The sequence below is a fragment of the Rhinopithecus bieti genome, unplaced genomic scaffold, assembly GCF_001698545.2.
Source record: "Rhinopithecus bieti isolate Rb0 unplaced genomic scaffold, ASM169854v2 scaffold_33302, whole genome shotgun sequence".
Taxonomy (NCBI): Eukaryota; Metazoa; Chordata; class Mammalia; order Primates; family Cercopithecidae; genus Rhinopithecus; species Rhinopithecus bieti.
In genome coordinates this window covers 1,713,970-1,735,747 of record NW_016814366.1, presented here as the reverse complement: position 1 = coordinate 1,735,747, position 21,778 = coordinate 1,713,970, and the positions used below count along the sequence as shown (strand labels likewise).

Genomic DNA, 21,778 nt, shown 5'->3' with positions numbered 1-21,778 from the left:
TGGGACTACAGGTACGCACTAGCACACCCGGCTACTTTTTCAAAATTTTAGTAGAGTCGGGATCTCACCATTTTACACAGGCTGGTCTCCAACTCCTGGGCTCAAGAGATCCACCTGCCTTGGCCTCTCAAAGTGCTGACATTACAGGTGTATGCCACCTCGCTCAGCCTATTTACATCTTTTAAAGCATATATCATTTAAAATGTCAAATTGGCCAGGTATGGTGGCTCACACCTGTAATCCCAGCACTTTGGGAGGCCGAGATGGATGGATCACTTGAGGTCAGGAGTTCGAGACCAGCCTGACCAACATGGTGAAATTTCATCACTACTAAAAATACAAAAATTAGCCAGGCATGGTGGCACACACCTGTAATCCCAGGTACTTGGGAGGCTGAGGCAGGAGAGGCGCTTGAACTCAGGAGGCGGAGATTGCAGTGAGCTGAGATCACACCACTGCATGCCAGCCTGGGCAATAGCGTGAGACTGTCTCAAAAAAAAAAAAAAAAAAAAAAAAAAAAAAGTCAACAATCAATGATCCCAGCTTAGAAATTAATGGCCTAGAAAAAGGTCAGCAAATTAAACTCAACAGAAGAAAACAGTAAAGATAAGAACTGAAATCAACTAAGTAGAAAGCAAACATGCAATATAGAAATTCAACAAAGCCAGAGTTAGTTGGTTGTCAAGAATAACATTAAGGCCACGGCCGGGCACAGTGGCTCATGCCTGTTATCCCAGCACTTTGGGAGGTCAAGGTGAGTGGATCACCTGGGGCCAGGAGTTCGAGACCAGCCTGACCAACATGGTGAAACACTGTGTCTACTAAAAATACAAAAATTAGCTGGCATGGTGGCACATGCCTGTAATCCCAGCTATTCGGGAGGCTGAGGCAGGAGAATCGCTTGAACCCAGGAGGTGGAGGTTGTGGTGAGCCAAGGTTGCCCCATTGCACTCCATCCTAGGCAACCAGAGCGAAACTCCATCTGAAAAAAAAAAAAAAAAGAATAACATCGATAAACCACTGGCAAGGCTGGTCAAGACAAACAGAAAATATATAAATCATCAATAATAAAACTAAAAAATAGCACCATTATAGATTCCACAAACATTTAAAAGATATGTTTTTAAATGTAAGAAATAATATTATGCCAATAAAATTGAAAATCTAGATGAGGTGTTCAAATTCCTTAAAAACTGTAACAGTCATAGATGGAGTTTTCTTTTGGCACAATTTTAAAAGCATTTAAGAAATACATATTACCAATATTATAGAAAGTTTAGGCTGGGCACAGTGGTTCACGTCTGTAATCCCAGCACTTTGGGAGGCCGAGGCAGGCGGATCACTTGAGGTCAGGAGTTCAAGACCAGCCTGACCAACAGGGAGAAACCCAGTCTCTACTAAATATACAAAAATTAGCCAGGCGTGGTGACGCACGCCTATAATCCCAGCTACTCAGGAGGCTGAGGTAGGAGAATCACTTGAACCCAGGAGGCGGAGGTTGCAGTGAGCCAAAATTGCACCACTGCACTCCAGCCTGGGCAACAGAGTGAGACTTTGTCTCAAAAAAAAAAAAAAAGTTTAGCAATAGAAAATTAGACAAAACTTTTCAATTCATTTTAGGAGGTCAGAAAAACATTAATAGTAAACTTAACAAGCATATAACAGTAAGGAAAATCACAAACCGGTATCTCTCATGAACATAGAATCAAACATCTTAAACATGGTATTATCACATTTATCACATTTAATAATGTGCTTTATAAAAAGAAAAATATAACAAAGTGGGGCTTATTCTATAAATGCAAAGTTGGCTCAACAGTAACAAAACAAATTAGTTTACTACATTAACAGAATAAAGAAGAAAAAATATATGGTCAATTTGGTAAATGTGGAAAAAAATTAATGCTTTTACACAATATTTTAAATCTCAAAAAAAAACTGAAGAAAATTTTCTCAATTTGATAACAGGTATCAACTAAAACACCTACAGTTTTTACCCTATGTAATGGTTAAAAAATTTTTTTTAATCAAAAAATAACCCAAAACCGAACATTTTTTGCTATGATGTTGTAAACAAAGCAAGAACGTCCTCTACTACCACTTCTTTTTTAACATTATCCTGGACATCATAGCCAGTGCACTAAAGTAATTAGGGGCAGCTGGGTGGGCAGCACAAATATTAAACAAAATGAAGTAAAGCTCTTCTTATAACCAGATACCACAATTATATATATAGAAACTCCAAAAAAAAACTAACAATACATGAAACATAAAAAGATAATTTAGCAAGGTCTCTGGATACAAGATCAATATACAAAATAAATTGTGTAACTATATAATACAACAAACAGGAAGAAAATAAGCTCTTTAAAGTATCACTTATAACAGCACCAAAAAAATGCAATTTTGTTTGCTTGTTGTTTGTTTGTTTGTTTTTGAGACAGAGTCTCACCTCGTCACCCAGACTAGAGTGCAGTGGTGTGATCTCGACTCACTGGAACCTCCACCTCTGGGTTCAAGTGATTCTCATGCCTCAGCCTAGTATCTGGGATTACAGGCATGTGCCACCACACCCAGCTAATGTTTCTGTATTTCTAGTAGAGACAGGGTTTCACCATGTTGCCCAGGCTGGTCTTGATTCCTGGCCTCAAGTGATCTGCCTGCCTCAGCCTCCCAATGTGCTGGGATTACAGACATGAGCTACCACTTCTGGCCTACCATAGGGTTTTTCAACCTTGGTACTATCAACATTTTGAGCCAGATCAGTCTTTGTTGTGGAGGGCCTATACTGTACATTGCAGGATGTTTAGCAGGATAGTTGATCTGTACCCACTAGATGCCAACAGCACTCCTCACCTCAGTTGGGACAACTAAAAATATCTCGACATTGTCGAATGTCCCCGAGGGAAGCAAAATTAACCGTGGCTGAGAATCGTTGATCTAATGAAAGATACCAATACTCTTCCACTCAATACCTTAAAACATAGTTGACAGAAATTAAAGATCTAAATAAATAGATATTTATTATAGTTTGGAAGACAATATTGTTACAAGGTTAATTCTCCCTAAATTCATCTAGATAGTCAATGTAATTCCAATTAAAATCCCATCAGGTGGGCTAGGCATGGTGGCTCACGCCTGTAATCCCAGCACTTTGGGAGGCCGAGGCAGGCGGATCACTTAAGATCAGGAGTTCGAGACAAGCCTGGCAAACATGGTGAAACCCCATCTCTACTAAAAATACAAAAATTAGCCGGACATGGTGGTGGGCTCCTGTAATCCTAGCTACTTGGGAGGCTAAGGCAGTAGAATCACTTGAACCTGGGAGGCGGAGGTTGCCATGAGCCAAGATCATGCCATTGCACTCCAGCCTGGGTGACAAGAGTGAAATTTCATCTCANGCAATCCCAGTGCTTTGGGAGGCCGAGGCAGGTGGATGACCAGAGGTTAGGAGTTCGAGACCAGCCTGACCAACATGGTGAAACCCCGTCTCTACTAAAATACAAAATTAGCCGGACATGGTGGTGGGCTCCTGTAATCCTAGCTACTTGGGAGGCTAAGGCAGTAGAATCACTTGAACCTGGGAGGCGGAGGTTGCCATGAGCCAAGATCATGCCATTGCACTCCAGCCTGGGTGACAAGAGTGAAATTTCATCTCAAAAAAAAAAAAAAAAAAAAAAAAATCCCATCAGGTTTCTTTAATGGAAAATGATAAACCCTATCTAAAATTTATGCAGAAACGAAAAGGCAACAGCCTATGCAATCTTGAAGAAAAAGAATAACAAAGTTACACAACTTATACCATCAGATATTATGTATTTATATAATCCTACAGTAATTAACACAATGTGGCATTTGTGTAAGGACCGTCCAATAAACTGAATAGAAAGAACAAAAACAGTCACTTGATTTTTTTTTTTTTAAGTGCCACAGCAATTCACTGGATTAGAAATGGTCTTACCAATATATAGAGCTGGGTCTACTGAAAAACCACAGGGAAAGAACTAATCTTCAGCTTTAAAAAATTATTTTGAGATGGATTATGGACATAAATGTGAGACTATCTTCATGACTTCATTTAGGCAGAAATCAAACCTGACACATAAAAAAGAAAATCAACAAATCCAACTTCATTAAAATTAAGAATTTCTGAGCATCAAAGCTACAGGCAAGCTACAAGCAAAGAGAATGTTCGTAATATGTATATCTGGCAATGGGCTCATATCCATATTAAATAAAAACTTCCTAAACATTAGTAAGAAAAAGACTGACAACCTTCTTCCTCCTAATGGATAAAACAAACGGGCATTTCACTAAAGAAGATATCCAAATGACCCACCATATTACAAAGTTGCTCGGCAACATTAACTATCAAGGAAATGCAAACTGAAATCACAATAAAAAATTAACACAACCTCCTTAGAATGGCTAAAATTTTAAAAGACTGGCAATACTACGTGTTGGCAAGGATATTGAACAACGGGAGATCTCATTCATTGCTGGTTGGGATGTAAATTGATCTTGAGAAAACTTTTTGACAGTATGTAGTGAAACTAGACATACTGACACCATGTAACTGAGCAATTCCAACCCTGGATGTATTTCCAACAGAAATGGTGCATCAGTCCATCCAAAGGCATACACAGGAATGTTCATAGCTGCTTTCATAATAACCTCAAAGAGGAAACAGCCCAAAAGGATAAACTGTAGTATAGTCAAGTTACAGAATACTAAACATCAATGAAAAGGAATAATCTCTCTCTCTCTCTCCGTTTCTCTCTTTTGTCCTTGTTCCCTGTCTCTTCTGCTAATGCTGCTAAAAAATAATCAAGGTCAGTTCTCAAGGGCTAGGGGAAAAGGAAAGAAAGCAACGAGATGGAAAAGAACTATCCCCCCAATTCTGAAGTCCAAATGCATTGTTATGAGGCAAAAATAAAGACTGTAGAAACACGTCGGGCGCGGTGGGTCAAGCCTGTAATCCCAATACCGTGGGAGGCTGAGGCGGGTGGATCACTCCAGGTCAGGAATTCGAGACCAGCCTGGCCAACATGGGGAAACCCTGTCTCTACTAAAAATAGAAAAACTTAGCTTGTAATCCTAGGTACTCGGGAGGCTGAAGCTGGAGAATCACTTGAATCCTGGAGGCGGAGGTTGCAGTAAGCCGAAATCGCGCCAATGCACTCCAGCCTGAGCAACAGAGCAAGACTCCATCTCAAAAAAAAAAAAAAAAAAAAAAAAATAGAAACGAAGGCAATTTTCAATAGAAAATAAGAAAAGTGTGTTTTCTATTAAACAGCATGCTGTACCAGAACAAAAGTGGTCTAAAAAACAAAAATAAATAAACAGTATGTTGTAATGTACTGTGTATGGAAACTTTTTTTTTTTGGCCTTTAAATGTACATTTTAAGGAAAAAAAAAACAACAAAAACCCACAGATGGTAAAACAGAATAGTTTCCTAAGTAGTCACATAGACATTTGTCTTCCAAAATAGATAAACCTAATTCAGAATAATATTTTCTTCGGAAACGTTTGAGTCATCAAACGTAGATAACTCTAAATCTGAGGTTATAGCTCTTGAGACTAGGACATTAACCTATGCTGAGAAATTATTATTAAAAGTTAACGTCAGCAAGTATCGATTGGCAATTTGTCTCCATCCCCGACCCTTAGTTTCCCTAACCGCCAAGCCCGGGGTGGGGGAGTGGAGTGGCACAAGCTCCCGGGAAAGACTGGCTGACCTCCCTCCCTGCACCGGCTGCGGCAAGGCCGTGACCCCTGGGTACCTAGAGACGCGTGGCCCCGCCCCCGCAGCGTCGCTTCGACCCGACGGCCGCCGCGTCTCCATGGAAACGGCCCAGGCATCCACGCAGCCGAGAGCACGATGGCTACTGGGGAGCTCGGGGACGTGGGCGGCTACTACTTCAGGTTCTTGCCTCAGAAAACCTTCCAGTCTCTGAGCTCTAAGGAGATCACTAGCCGGCTCCGCCAGTGGTGAGGAACCGAGGCGCAGGGAGAGAAGAGGCCCTTTGTCTTCGCGGCTATGGAGGCGCGAGCCGGGCATCGAAGGGGCCAGCGCGTGTCGGCGCCATTCTGAGTGAACCCCGAGGCTTCCTGAGTGAACCCCGAACCACCCGGGCAGGGCGGATGCTGTGGGTGGGATCGGTTATCGGTGGGCTCTGAGAGGGTGCCAGCCCCCAGATGATGTCTTTTTCCTTCTCTGCCCCAGGTCCATGCTGGGCAGAATCAAGGCACAGGCGTTCGGCTTTGACCAGACCTTTCAGGCTTATCGGAAGGATGATTTCGTCATGGTTAGTATGGGGGTCGGAGAGTTCCTTGGGTCTCTGCCGATTTTTAAACTTCCCCCCAACGTTGCCATGGATTCTTGTGAACACGCCATTCCCTAATGTCGTCGTTTTCTTGGCGTTTGGGAGTAATGAAAGGTGCAAATGATTTTTTTAAAGGAACTTTTACGTTTCGAATCACCCATCATAAATTTGTCATTTAGTTCATTCTTTCTCTACTTTCAGCATCTTGTATCTTGCCTCAGGGAACTTTGCAGTTCTGGAAGATCGCCTGCTCTCTGGAAGATTAGTTTCTCCCTTTTCTAATTTTTGTTTCATTTTATTTTGTTTTATTTTATTTTATTTACTTATTTTTTGAAACAGGGTCTTTCTCTGTCAACCAGGCTGAATGAATTGCAGCAGGACCATCTCAGCTCACTGCAGCCTCGACCTCTGGGGCTCAAGTGATCCTCCCACCTCAGCCTCCTGAGTAGCTGGGACTACAGGTGCAGGCCACCACGTCAAGCTAATTTAAAAAAAAAAAAAAAAACAACAACAACAAATTTTTTGAGGCAGAGCCTCACTAGGTTGCCCAGGCTAGTCTTGAATCCCCGGGCTCAAGTAATTCGCTCACCCCGGCCTCCCAAAGTGCTGGGATCCACCCCCAGCCTCTCTTTTTAGATAGGCACACCTCATTTTAAAAAATTTGAATATTATCACACAGCTTTATCACCGCTTTATTTACTAGCTCCAAATTACTTTTGAGTTTTTTCTCAACATCACACCCATTCTGAGAACTGGGCTTCAGGCTCTACTAGCAGTTCCAAATGAGAATTCCCCCAAAAAAGTTTGAAGCCGTAGCATCGTGATTTGAATGTCTTTTGACTGCTAGAGATGACTACTTTGAGAAAGGTAAAACTCACTTGAAAGTTTAAGTTTTGGTGTGTTTGTTAAAATTTAGTCCATTATTTTCAATCCTGTTTTGTTTTTGTTTTTTTTCTCTCCTCAATCAAATGGAAAACGCTATTATGGTTTATGAAATTATCTTCATTCTCTGCCATTCATGTCCTTCATGCATTCACTGTAGTTTATAGTTTGGCATAATAAACACTTCCTGAGGGCCTGTCATGTGCTAGGAATTCCTTCCAGTGCTGGGGATAAGAGGAGGAACAAGACAAGAACCCAGCTGTTAAAGATTGTACAAGCCTTGGCAAGACTACAATAAATTTTTTTTTTAAATCTGATTATTTCATATAGTGATAAGGGCAGTAAAGAAAAGAGGAGGAAATGGAGAAAGGAGAACATTAGGTAGGATTGTGTCATAGTTCTGGAGGCTAGAAGTCTTAAATCAAGGTGTTGGCAGGGCCATCATTCCTCTGAAACCTGTAGGGGAGAATCCGTCCTTGCCTCTTCCTGGCTTCTGGCGGTTGCCACCCACCCTTGACATCCTTTAGCTTGCAGCTGCAGCACTTTCTTCTCTGCCTGTCAGTCCCATAGCCTTTCTCTTCATGTGTCTGCATCTCTTTTCTTCTTATAGAGACAACGATCATATTGAATTAAGGGCCCAGCATAACCTAATCTTAATTAATTAGATCAGCAACAACCCTAATTCCAACTAAGGTCACTTTCTGATATTTCAGGAAGGATGTAAATTTTGGGGGACACTATCAACCCATAACAGAGAGTAAATTGGTTAAATGTCTATCTCCCTTTCTCTAAGATAGTTTGATAGTGCCATTATATTAGAATGCTACTGATAATGGCATTAATAACATTTCTCAAATACTCATGGTTAGATTATTATGTAGTTTTTTATATTTTTTATTTATACTAGTACTGGCTGTCTATAATTTTTTTTTTAAAGATCAGGATTTGAGGTCACTGAATTTTAGAATACTGTAAAAATTTTAATGTAATTCAATAAATATTTGTTGAATATTTACTGTGTCCCTCTAGAGGGCATTAAAAAGATGAAGAGACCTGATCCCAGCTTACAAGGCATGTATAGTTTGGGGAGCTAGAAATGTTAAGAAAAAAAAAAGTCTGAGGCAGGGCATGGTGGCTCACAACTGTAATCCCAGCTCTTTGGGAGGCTGAGGCAGGAGGATCACTTGAGCCCAGGAGTTTGAGACCAGCCTGGGCAACAGAGTGAGACCCTGTGGCTATTTTTTTAAAAAATTTTAATTGGCTAGGTGTGGTGGCACACACCTGTAGTCCTAGCTACTTGAGGGCTGAGGTGAGAGGATTGCTTGAGCTGTGATCGTGCCACTGCACCCTATCCTGGGTGACAAAGTAAGACCCTGTCTCAAAAAAAAAAAATTCTATATTACTTTACAAAGTATTATTCTATAGCAGTAGTGACTCCAGTGTGTGCAGATTTAGCTTTCGGCAACTTTTATATTACATTTATCATTAATCTTTACAATAATCTGCTAAGTTTGGTGGTGTTCTGACTCCCATTTTATAGCTTAAAATTCAGAAAGGTAAGTAATTTATGCAAAAACATTCAGCAAAGGGCAGAACCCAGGCATTTTGACTCTAGATACCATGCTGTTTCTACTACAAAAACTCATTACTGAACAGAGGGTATTGTTTAAACTAGAATTCCAGATTTTGAATTTTCCCTTTCAATTTAAAAACAAATCTTGTTCCAAAAGTGTATTTGTGAGATGATAAATGAATGGGAGGAAACATTTATCTGACAAACATTTCTTTAGTTCCTAGGTCTATATAGATGCATAGACACAATTAAAGCAAGGGAAATAACCAAAACTGCATTGCAGAGAGAGAAGTGATATAATACATAGCAGAGGCATAAGGTACTTTGGTGGCACAAAAGAGAAAGTGATCATTTTTGGCTGAGGTGGTCAGAAGAGCATTTAACAAGACAAGACTCTTAAGGTGGGGCCTGAAAGATGAGTAGGAATTCATCAGGTCGATGAATTGGCAAGGATAATATTTGAGAGATTGGTGGGATAATATTTTAGAAGATCTTTTGTGCCATGCAAAGACATTTGGGCTAAGAAGGAGAAGGTTTTAAGAAAGACTTTAAATTTTAAAATATTGAGATCACCTTGCCAAAAGTGTGGAGAGTGGGTTGTTAGGACTGAGTTAGGAAGTAGTGACACCAAATTGGAAACTGTTGTCCTCTAGACAGTTACATGTTGATGTCGAGTACCAGTGTGGCCCAGATTTAGGAGAAAGGCTTAAGGAATGGTAAGATATTGAGAGTAAAGGAGAGGGGGACATGTAGGATGACTCCCAAGTTTCTGGCTTGGTTGACTCGAGTGGCTGATGATGCCATTACATGTGTAGAAAACACAGAATTACAAGGAAAATGAGTTCAGTTCTAGGCATGCTGAATTTGAGGTACATACAAGTGGCGGTATTCTAGATAGTTGAATATAACATTTAACTTTGGATTTCAAGAGAGCTCTGGGCTCAGTATACAGTGTTGACATCTTCACGATGGGACTAGGGATGATAAGGAGAATTTTCCACATAAACAACTGCAAGGAAGTGCCTTAATTTACAGAGCTTTCCTGGAAGCCTGCACAACACTTCTGTGCTTCCATCTCATTACCAGAACTTAGGCACGTGACCAGAATTTAGGCCTCCCACATCCCAGGGAGGCTGGAAATGCAAACTAAGCTGAGCATATTGCTGTCCCAAATAAAAATGAGATTCCTTAAGGAAGAAAGAATTGATATTGGATTAGGAACCATCAGTCTGCCAGATAGATGATATATTCAAATATATACTTAAATAAATTAGAAATATTGTCTCTCCAGTATGTATTCTGGATGTAAAATTAAATTAATAAGAAATTAAAATAGAGAAACTTATCTTTTTCCACTTTCAGATTTCTATTTATTATTTGTTTATTTTTAATAGAGACAGGGTCTCACTATGTTGCCCAGGCTGGTCTCAAACTCCCAGGCTCAAGCAATTCTCCTGCCTCAGCCTCCCAAAGTGCTGGGATTACAGGTGTGAGTTATCACACCCAGCCCACTTTCACATTTTATGAAACAAGTTTATTTAACGTTTTCACATGCATTTTGACATCAGTATCTTTGTTATTACTGTAACTAGTTTAGGAATCATCTTATATTTTTCCAAAGCACAATCAGCTTTCCTAAAGTTGAGATACAGAAAATCTCTTCTAATGCCTTGCTGGAAATTCCATTCCAGAATGCAATTTGCATGTATTAAGACTTTTTTTTTGAATTCACTTATTAGACATATAATCGTAATCTCAATAATGTACTTTGCATTGCCTTATTCGAGGGTCCCTTATAAAGACTCATTTCCTTTGGTTCTAGGTCAATTCACTGCAGGCTAGTTGACCTGCTGCTCCATTTATAATGACATCTAACATGTAACTGTTAAGTTAATAACCTCCAGGAATAATTACTAAATCCGAATTAAATTTTCTTTTTTTTAAGAGATTCAGAAGGCCTAAAATGCATTCAAAACCAATATTAATTGAGGTTAATTCCAGTTTATGTATGTATCTTTTTCAAAATGTACCAGTATATAAATTAAAATACTTGCATAAATATTCTTTTATTTGAAAGCCTGAAGAGTCATAAGGCAACTTGCTTTTGTCTAAAATAACTTCGGGGAAAATTTATCTTTTTATAATTAAGCATGTATGACACCTATTTGAAAAAAATGTGTTTACCTTCAATTCTTCACCACTAGAATGTAAATGCCGTAAGAACAGGGAGTGTGTCTTGCTTGGCATAATGTAGACATTTGTAAATAATCCTCAGCTCACATCTCTTCTCTGTTCTCTTTCTTGTTAAATAGCGTTTATTAAATGGTTTTTCATGAAGAGAAATCCCAGGAGTCATCTTCAATTCTTCCTTCTTCATTTGTTTCTTCCTCCTAAATAACATTAAATTCATCTACTTCTCTTCCTCCCCACTTGGTATCTCCTTGACTGGTGGGAACATCAGCTCTTCCATAATTACAACAGTAACCTTCCTCCTAACCAGTCTTTTTCCAGCCCTTCAATTCATTCTCCACACTGCATCCAGAATGAACTTTAAAGAAAAATAGATGATTCTGATAACTGTTTCCTCTGCTTAAAAACCTTCTGTCTGGCCAGGCGCAGTGGCTCAAGCCTGTAATCCCAGCCCGTGGGGAGCCCGAGGCGGGTGGATCACCTGAGGTCAGGAGTTCAAGACCAGCCTGACCAACATGGTGAAACCCCGCCTTGACTAAAAAATATAAAAATTAGCTGGGCATGGGTGGCAGGTGTCTATAATCACAGCTGCTCAGGAGGCTGAGGCAGGAGAATAGCTTGAACCTGGGAGGTGGAGGTTGCAGTGAGCTGAGATCACGCCATTGCCCTCCAGCCTGAGCGACAGAGTGAAACTCCTCAAAAAATAATAATAATAATTAACTTAAAAATAAAATTTTAAAAAAGGCTGGGCATGGTGGCTCTCACACCTGTAATCCCAGCACTTTGGGAGGCTGGCGGCAGACACCTGAGGTTCAGGACGTTCAAAAGACCAGCCTGAACAAACATGGAGAACCCCATCTCCTTACTAAAATAACAAATTAGCTGGGGCGTGTTGTGGGCGCCTGTATCCCAGCTACCTTGGGGAAGCTGAGGGCAGGAGAGAGAATCACTTGAACCTGGGACGCAGAGGCTGCGGTGAGCAGAGATCACGCCATTGCCCTCCAGCCTGAGCGACAGAGTGAAACTCCTCAAAAAATAATAATAATAATTAACTTAAAAATAAAATTTTAAAAAAGGCTGGGCATGGTGGCTCTCACACCTGTAATCCCAGCACTTTGGGAGGCTGAGGCGGGCAGATCACCTGAGGTCAGGAGTTCAAGACCAGCCTGACAAACATGGAGAAACCCCATCTCTACTAAAAATACAAAATTAGCTGGGCGTGGTGGTGGGCGCCTGTAATCCCAGCTACTTGGGAAGCTGAGGCAGGAGAATCACTTGAACCTGGGACGCAGAGGCTGCGGTGAGCAGAGATCACGCCATTGCACTCCAGCCTGGGCAACAAGAACGAAACTCCGTCAAAAAAAAAAAAAACCTTCAGTGTGGCTGGTGCCGTGGCTTATGCCTGTAATCCCAGCTTTTTGGGAAGCCAAGGCAAGAGGATCACTTGAAGCCAGGAGTTTGAGACCAGCTTGGGCAACAAAGTGAGACCCTGTCTGTATTATGAAATTATAAAAGAAAAAAGAAAAAGAACTTCAGTGTTTTCCCACTGCCCTTAGATCAAAATACTGATCAAGACCTAGATCGATTTTAGATCAAGATTAAAATTCTTCACTTGACTGCAAGGTCAATTTAACTCCCCAGCCTTATCTGACCACTGCGCCTTCTGGGTCACACCAAACCTCTTCACTTTCCTTTAATGGAATGTGCCATCCTTTCTCACCTTACAGCTTTCAAACTTGCCATTTTCTCTCCCTTAAAAAATGGTAATTCCAGTGGCATACTGGAACCAGTTTAGGAGAGCCTGATTGCTAGACTTTCAGGAATCTTTGTTTGTTGGTTGTTATACTGTTGGCAACTTGAAATTCACCATGGAAACAGGCAAATGCTACAATCAAGGCTTTTTGGGGGAGGAAGGGTGGCCAGTTGTTAAATACTTGCCAGTATACCCCGTTGCCCAGCTAACTCTTATTCAACTTTCTGAACTAAACCTAAATGTTCTTTCTATATTAACATTTCTTCCCAATACCATTAGATTATGTCTGCCCATTTTGTACTTTGATAGCACCTGCACTTTTTTGTAGTATACGTGTCATGTAACTATCTTCTCTCTTACTATCTGCCTGCCCATGAAGGCAAGCACTGTCCATTGGATTTTAGTATTAGGAAGTCAAGGGTACTATTCATTAAGTGATAGGAGCAGGAGCCAGATAGAGAGGAATGAGAAGTAGATAAGAGAAGTGAGGCCAGGCTTGGTGGCTCACGCCTGTAATCCCAGCACTTTGGGAGCCTGAGATGGCTGGATCACCTGAGGTCAGGAGTTCGAGACCGGCCTGGCCAACATGGCAAAATGCTGTCTCTACTAAAAATACAAACATTAGCTGGGCGTGTTGGTGCACTTCTGTAGTCCTAGCTACTTGGGAGGCTGAGGCAGGAGAATCTATAGAACCCAGGAGATGGAGGCTGCAGTGAGCTGAGATCATACCACTGCACTCCAGCCTGGATTACAGAGCAAGACTTGGTCTCAAAAAAAAAAAAAAGAAAGAAAAAAAAGTGAGACAGTTTAGATTCATCTCTCAAGAAGGTATTTAGGAAAAGTGAGTGATCACTTGAAGGGAATGTTCAAAAAATTAAAATATTTATTACAACAATTTTAACAACAAAGAATAATTCATAGAAAAAGTCAGTCTTACCCCATCTACTCCTACTCCCTACCCTCTCGACCCTCTTCTTGCCAGGAGTCTGTAAGTCTGTAACCACCACTTCTGAAGTTTGATATTCTTTTTTTTTTTTTGAGACGGAGTCTTGCTCTGTCATCCAGGCTGGAGTGCAGTGGTGCGACCTCTGCCTCCCAGGTTCAAGCAATTCACCTGCCTTTGCCACCTGAGTAGCTGGGATTACAGGCATGTGCCACCACGCCTGGCTAATTTTTGTATTTTTAGTACAGACAGGGTTTCACCATGTTGGTCAGGCTGGTCTTGAACTCCTGACCTCGTGATCCACCTGCCTCGGCATCCCAAAGTGCTGGGATTACAGGTGTAAGCCACCGCACTCGGCCTATGATACATATTCTTACATACTTTTCTTTATACTCATATAAATGTATAGAGGTTTTATTTTGTTTTATCACATGCATTACTCTTTTGTTTTTTTTGAGATGGGGTCTCACTCTGTCACCCAGGCTGGAGTGCAATGGTGCAATCTCAGCTCACTGCAACTTCCACTACCCTGGGCTTTAGCAGTCCGCCCAATTCAGCCTCCCGAGTAGCTGGGGCCACAAGTGCACACCACTGTGCCCAGCTAATTTTTTGTATTTTTAGTAGAGATGGGGTTTCACCATGTTGCTCAGGCTGGTCTCGAACTCCTGAGCTCAAGTGATCTGCCTCAGCCTCCCAAAGTGCTGGTACAATAGGCGTGAGGCACCGCACCTGAACATATACATACTCTTAAACTACCTTTTTTTTTTTTTTTGTGAGACGGAGTCTTGCTGTGTTGCCCAGGCTGGAGTGCAGTGGCACTATCTTGGCTCACTGCAAGCTCCACCTCTCGAGTTCACGCCATTCTCCTGCCTCAGCCTCCAGAGTAGCTGGGACTACAGGCGCCCGCCACCACACCTGGCTAATTTTTTGTGTTTTTAGTAGAGGCAGGGTTTCACCGCGTTAGCGAGGATGGTCTTGATCTCCTGACTTCGTGTTCTGCCCACCTAGGCTTCTCAAAGTGCTAGGATTACAGGCGTGAGCCACCGCACCCGGCCCTAAACTACGTTTTTTTAACTGAAAGTATTTATGGTTTTTCCTCAAAATCAATACATGGTCTGTTCAGGGGATGGTTATTTAGTAAGCGCTATATGTTAGGCCCTGTTCTAAGTCCTGGGATATAGCAGTGAATAAGAAAAACAGGACCCCTACTCTTAGGGAGTTTATATTCTATTCTAATACTTTCTTTTCAATAGCTGCATTCTGTCTGATATAGATGGACTCTATTTTATTCAACTGTTTTTCTACTGATAGATATTGAAATTGTTTCCAAGTTTTGACACTACAAACAATACTGTATTAAAACAAAAAACTCCTTATACCTAAATCTTATGCACTGGTGGTTTCAGAACCCAGAAGCAGAGTTTATTGGATGAGGTATGCATGTTTTTATTGTTCAAGATAATAGCAAATTACTTTCCTAATGGGTTATAAAGATTCACACTTCTGCCAGCAGCTTGTGGAAGTGCATGTCTTCTGGTGCTCTCACCAGAAGTTACCAGTCTTTAAATCTTAGCATTGTAACAGATAAAAGTGGTATCTTCTGGATTTTATTTTCATTTCTTTCACTGCTTTTGAAATTGAGCATCTTTTCCTAAAGTTTATTGGCTATTTGTGGGGTTTTTTTGTTTGTTTGGTTTTTGGTTTTTGGTTTTTTGTTTGTTTGTTTAGATAGTCTCACTCTGTTACCCAGGCTGGAGTGCGGTGACACAGTCTCAGCTCACAACAACCTCCACCTCCCAGGTTCAAGTAATTCTCATGCCTCAGCCTCCGGGTAGCTGTAATTACAGGAATGTGCCACCATGCCCAGCTAATTTTTGTATTTTTTCAGTACAGACGGGGTTTTGCCATGTTAGCCAGGCTGATCTTGAACTCCTAGCCTCAAGTGATCCACCCACCTTGGCCTCCCAAAGTCCTGGGATTACAGGCGTGAGCCACCACACCTGGCCCTATTTTTATTTTTTATATGCCTATTTTTATCCTTTGGTGACATGTGCCACCCTCAAACCTTGTGATGACATTGGCCTATTACCCTTCTAACATGAAGAAAGAAAAAAAATTATAAAATAAAAAAGAGCTAGGCTGGATGCGGTGGCTCACGCCTGTAATCCCAGCACTTTGGGAGGCCAAGGCAGTCAGATCACCTGAGGTCAGGAGTTCGAGACCAGCCTGGCCAACATGGTAAAACCCTATGTCTGCTAAAAATACAAAAAATTAGCCAGGCATGGTGACACACACCTGTAATTCCAGATACTCAGGAGGCTGAGACAGAAAAATCGCTTGTACCCGAGAGGCAGAGGTTGCAGTGAGCCGGCATCACGCCACAGCACTCCAGCCTGGGCAACAAGAGTGAAATTCCATCTCAAAAAAAAAAAAACAAACAAACAAAAAAATCTTTAGTTCCGATCACCAGCAGCTGACTCAAGCTGAAAAGGCAGAAGAAAATTTAGGTTTGTCAGTTTTTATTACATTTAGGGTTTTTTTTAACCACTAGGATGTCAGTTTCTCTGTTTTAACATATGTGTTGCAAATATTTTCTCTCAGTCTATTATTTTTCTTTTATTTATTGCTCTTCACAGACATTATGTTTTCTGGCTGTCCAACACCTTGTGAACAACCATGCAATTTGGGGGTAACTTTGGGAAATGCAAGTGAAACCTCCCAAAATGCAAGGAACTCCCTTGCATCCAGATCGTAAGCGTGGGACCTAGGTTTACAAACAGACTTATCAGTACAAGACTGGAATTTTGAAGCAAGCAGCTTAAGGAAGGAGGCACACACAGAATTCATTTCATTGGCAAAGGCAGTGGCAGAGACCACTTTCAGGCCAGACAGACCTGGCACAGCAATGGCCTAGGTTAGAAGGAAGTGATGCTGATGTCTATGACCATACCACCCTGAATGTTGGAAGCTAAGCAGGATTGGGCCTGGTTAGTACTTGATGTTCATGGCCGTATCAACCTGAGTGTACCTGATATTGAAAGCTAAGTAGGGTTGAGCCTGGTTAGTACTTGAGTAGGAGAAAGGGGTGGTGGTGGCTTCCTCTAGTGCTTGATGGGGCTATCACTTCTCGGCCTTTTGGCTACGATCAACTGTATCAACTGTAGTGCTTGATGGGGCTGCAGCAGGGGTGACAGTTTCCTCATGAGGGCAGTTCTGCATATGATTTTGCATCGTTCCTGGGTCCAGCCATCAACCTGATGCCCTCCACCTCCGGAACATTTTGTGGACTCCCTGAGATGCTTCCAGTAAATTTTCTTCTGCCTTTTCAGCTTCAGTCAGCTGCTGGTGCTTAGAACTACAGCTCTTTTTTATTTTATATATTTTTTTATTTTTTCATGTCAGACTAACAATATGCCGACATCATAACAAGGTTCCAGGGTGGCACATCTCACACATACCTGCGAACACCTAGTCATCATACTCATAAACTACAAAAGGATCTGGAACTAAAACTCTTACCTGCTTTGTTGTCTTTTGTCCTACAGAAAATGTTTCATTTTTAGGAAGTTAGATTTTTCACTTTTTTAAATGCCTCTTGGAAAGAATTAAATTGACAGTTACTTTTGGATTTAGATCTAGTGTATGAGTTGTTACTAAGGCAATTCAGTAAGCAAGATTGAAGGAAAACAAAGTTTTCAAATATTATATAACCTCCTAATGTTTATTGTATATCATTATTTTCTAAATTGAGTTCCAAAGACATCTGTACTTGGACACACAATGTTCATACTGTTCCAACTTGAATGTAATAAAACTTCATTTATTTATAAATTAGTACTCAAGACATTTTACCAATTTAAAATTGTCATTTCCATTTGAATTAAAGAAGATTATAGTTATTTTATGTTAATTTTTACTATCATTTATAATAAAATATCTAACTTATTCCCCTCAAATTTGTATTTTAGGCTTTTTTCAAAGACCCAAATGTTATTCCCAATTTGAAGTTACTTTCAGATTCTTCTGGACAATGGATTACATTAGGTAAACAAAATTTTCATCTTTTCAAATACTCTTTTACTATTATAACAAAATTTTGCCTCAGAAATTTTCATCATTAAAATATAAATTGTGAATGCCTCATCTGTTTGATACATCATGATCAAGTATGACCAGCTGTGCCAGGCCTGCTCTGCATCTCTTTTCTGGGAGTCTACTGCTACTATCCTGGCTTAACACATAAGAGCAATTTTTCTCTCTTTTTATTCATATAAAAGTATTTATTGTGTGTTTTCCATGTACTCTGCTAGATATGGGAACATTAAGGTAAATAAGAAAACCTGTACTAAAGGAACTTGATATGTTAAAATGTGTGTGTGTGTATGTGTGTGTGTGTGTACTAATGTGTCAAAGGTGTTACCATAGAAGTGTAGCCAAGAGCCAGGCGTGGTGGCTCACGTCTGTAATTGCAGCACTTTGGGAGGCTGAGGTGGGTGGATCACTTGAGTACAGGAGTTCAAGACCCGCCTGGCCAACATGGTGGAACCCCTTCTCTACTAAAAATACAAAAATTAGCCAGGCGTGGTGGTGAGCACCTGTAATACCAGCTACTTGGTGGCTGAGGAAGGAGAATCAGCTGGACCTGGGACATGGAGGGTTGCCGTGAGCTGAGATTGTGTCACTGCACTCCACCCTGGGTGACAGAGCAAGACTGCCTCAAAAAATAAAAAAAGTTAGAAAGTGGACAGGAGTGGTCAGTTTTGCCCAGAGGGAAAAGATCAGGAAAGATTCCACTGATATGGGGATATTTGGGCAAAATCTCAATTGAGATGAGTACATGGGTACATGGATTTCTCACAGAGGAATCGGCCAACCACAGGATTTTTTTTTTTTTTTTTTAGACAAGGTCTCACTCTGTCTCCCAGGCTGGAGTGCAGTGGTGCCTCCTGGGTTCAAGCAATTCTCATGCCTCGGCCTCCTTAGTAGCTGGGATTACAGGCGTGGGCCACCACACCTGGCTAATTCCCGGCTAATTTTTGTTTTTTTGCTTGTTTGTTTTTTGAGACAGAGTCTCACTGTCACCTAGGCTGGAATGCGGTGGCGTGATCTCAGCTCACTGCAGCCTTCGTCTCCCAGGTTCAAGCGATTCTCCTGCCTCAGTCTCCCAAGTAACTGGGATTACAGGAGTGCGCCACCACACCCAGCTAATTTTTGTGTTTTTAGTAGAGACAGGGTTTCACCATGTTGGCTAGGCTGGTCTTGAACTCCTGACCACAAGTAAATCTGCCAGCCTTGGCCTCCCAAAGTGCTGAGATTACAGGTGTGAACCATCATGCTCAGCCTAAGTTTTTTTTTTTTTTTTTTTTAGTAGTGATAGGGTTTCGCCATGTTGGCCAGGCTGGTCTCGAACTCCTAACCTCAAGTGATCCACCCACCTTGGCCTCCCAAAGTGCTGGGATTATGGGTGTGAGCCACCGTGCCCAGCTAGATTATATTTTCATAATGTATTGTTTCATAATACATTGAAAGAGCCAGAAATTTTTTTAAAGAAAATTACCCAAACACTTAAACACTTAATAACAGTCACTTAAATGCCTTCAATAACTCATGGGTCAAGGAAGAACGCAGAGAGTTAATATAAGATTATTTTGGAAAAAAAAATATGAAAACTATGTTTTAAATTTTAGGTTGAGGTATCTTAGCAACAGAATGAATAAAAGCAACATTCCATTTAGAAGGAGAATCTGATTGGTGATACGGATTTATACTCAATAAAATGCATTTTAAATTAGATTCTTTTTTTTGTTTGGGAATGTATTTTGGTAAATTACTGCATTATATTCTCATGGACGCCTAGTAGCCTTACACAAAAGTAACAGAGTATTAGTCAAGAACAAGATTACAAACAGTTCGTGATGTTAGACTTAGTAGGTCAGATTTTATTGCTTTTGGCTAAAGACTACTGCAAAATTTATAGAGCAAAAAGCTGGTACAGACCACTTACAAAATTAAACTGAGTATCTGAGAGAATACATTTACCCAACTCAAAATTTTCAAAAGGAAATAATCAGAGCCATGTTTCACAGTGCTTATAAAGCATGTTTACGGTAACTTCAGTCAATCTATTTGAAAAAATAAGGTTCACTGAAATAAGTATTCAACCCTCTCCCACGTTAGTACATACACAAAATAGCATTAACTTTTACTAATTTTGAAAAAATCATTGCAAAAAGAGGTTATCAAATACCACATGTGCCTGACTTGATGAATTATAAATACTCTGAAAAATAGTACAGAAGAATGATAGCACTCTATTTCAGAAGTAGAAGTTCTAGTGGATTGTTAGTACTCTTCCATTAACTCATTTTATCTCTTTTTTCTTTTCTGCTATATTTCTTTTCTGATATACCCCCCTCTTATTTTCCTCTGGGGCCCTTTTAAAGCAAAAGAAGCCGCTTTTTAAAATAGGTGAAGAGACATTCTTTTGGCAAGTGAACCAGTTCTAAAGAAAGTGATGATGGAACCTCGTTCACTGTGCTGCACTCCCTGGAGATTACCAGTTTTCGGTGCTGTTTTATCCTCTCAGCCAGCCGCCATAGCTCCTATGTTTAGATACACTTTGTCTTTTTTTAATAACGTGTAATGGATACTTCCTATGTGCTCAGCTAAGGGCATCATGCACATTACCTCCTTTCATTCATGAAACAATGCAAGAAAGGTAGTATTATATATCACTATTTTACAAATGAATAGTCAGAGGCATAAGCTAAGTAATGTGTGCAGTTTTACATGGCTGAGTGAGCAGATTTGAGATTCAGATCGAGGCTCCAGAATTCAAGACGTTGACCACTTCACTGTCCTGCCTCTGTCACTTCCACATTGATGGGGTTGCCAGAAAAGTACTAACTTAAGACACCAAATGATAAGGAAGCACCCAGTGTTTTATAATGCTAGTATTAGGGGAAAAACTGTATTCTTTCTGTATGTGATCACTGTGATGCATTACATATCTTATAAATGCTGGGGACATAATGAAATTCCTACATAAAAAACTAGCATTTGCTTTGGAGTGAGTTGTGTCCCCACCACCAAATTCACATGTTTAATCCCTAACCCTTCAATGTGATGGTTTTTGGAGATGGGGCCTTTGGAAAATAAATTAGGTTTCGATGAGGGCACAAGGTTGGGGCCCTCATGATGGGATTAGTGCCTTTATAATAAGAAGTAAAAACACTAGAGCCATCTAAGTACACAGAAAGAAGGCAGTTTTCTGCAAGCCAAGAAGAGTGCCTTCACCAGCAACTGAATCATCTGGACCTTGACCTTGGACTTTCTAGCCTACAAAACTTTGAGAAAAACACGTCGATTGTTTAAGCCACCCAGACTATGGCATTTTATTATAGCAACCCAAGCTGACTAAGACGGATCTTGGTACTGAGAAGTGAGGTGCTGCTGTAGCAAATACCTAAGAATGTGGAAGTGGCTTTGGAACTGAATAATGGATGGAAGCTTGAGGTGCATGTATACGGACATTATGGGCAATTCTGGTGATAGCTCCCAAGGAAATAAGGGATATGTTATTGGAAACTGTGATAAAGGTGATCTTTGTTAAAAAGTGGCAAATAACTTGGATGAACTGTTTTCTATTGTTTTATGGAAGGCAGAACTTATAAGTGATGAAACTGGAGATTTAGCTGAAGAGATTTCTAAGTAAAGTCTTAAAGCAATGTCTTGCTTATAGTAAAGTATGAAAGAAGAGAGATGAATTGCAGAAAGAATTGTTTACCAGAAATGAATCAACATTTGAAGATTTGGAAAGTTTTCAACCTATCCTTATTGTAAAAAATGAGGGCCGGGTGCGGTGGCTCAAGCCTGTAATCCCAGCACTTTGGGAGGCCGAGACGGGCGGATCATGAGGTCAGGATATCGAGACCATCCTGGCTAATACGGTGAAACCCCGTCTCTACTAAAAAATACAAAAAACTAGCCGGGCGACGAGGCGGGCGCCTGTAGTCCCAGCTACTCGGGAGGCTGAGACAGGAGAATGGCGTGAACCCGGGAGGCGGAGCTTGCAGTGAGCTGAGAGCCGGCCACTGCACTCCAGCCTGGG

The 21,778-nt window shown here is 40.8% G+C and overlaps 1 protein-coding gene across 3 annotated transcripts in view; it reads left to right on the top strand.

Annotated features, from left to right (window-relative positions):
• The first annotated feature begins 5,697 nt into the window (after positions 1–5,697).
• Positions 5,698–21,778, top strand: part of CFAP300 (cilia and flagella associated protein 300) — a 40,248-nt gene continuing 24,167 nt past the window's right edge. For 2 of the 3 annotated variants that reach the window (XM_017850088.1, XM_017850089.1), the window contains exons 1-3: positions 5,698–5,992; positions 6,228–6,309; positions 17,637–17,712. In XM_017850088.1, the coding sequence (XP_017705577.1) occupies positions 5,883–5,992; positions 6,228–6,309; positions 17,637–17,712 (268 nt within the window). In that variant the 5' untranslated portion in view covers positions 5,698–5,882. The remainder of the gene's footprint in view (positions 5,993–6,227; positions 6,310–17,636; positions 17,713–21,778) is intronic. The other variant, XM_017850090.1, reaches the window with a different exon arrangement.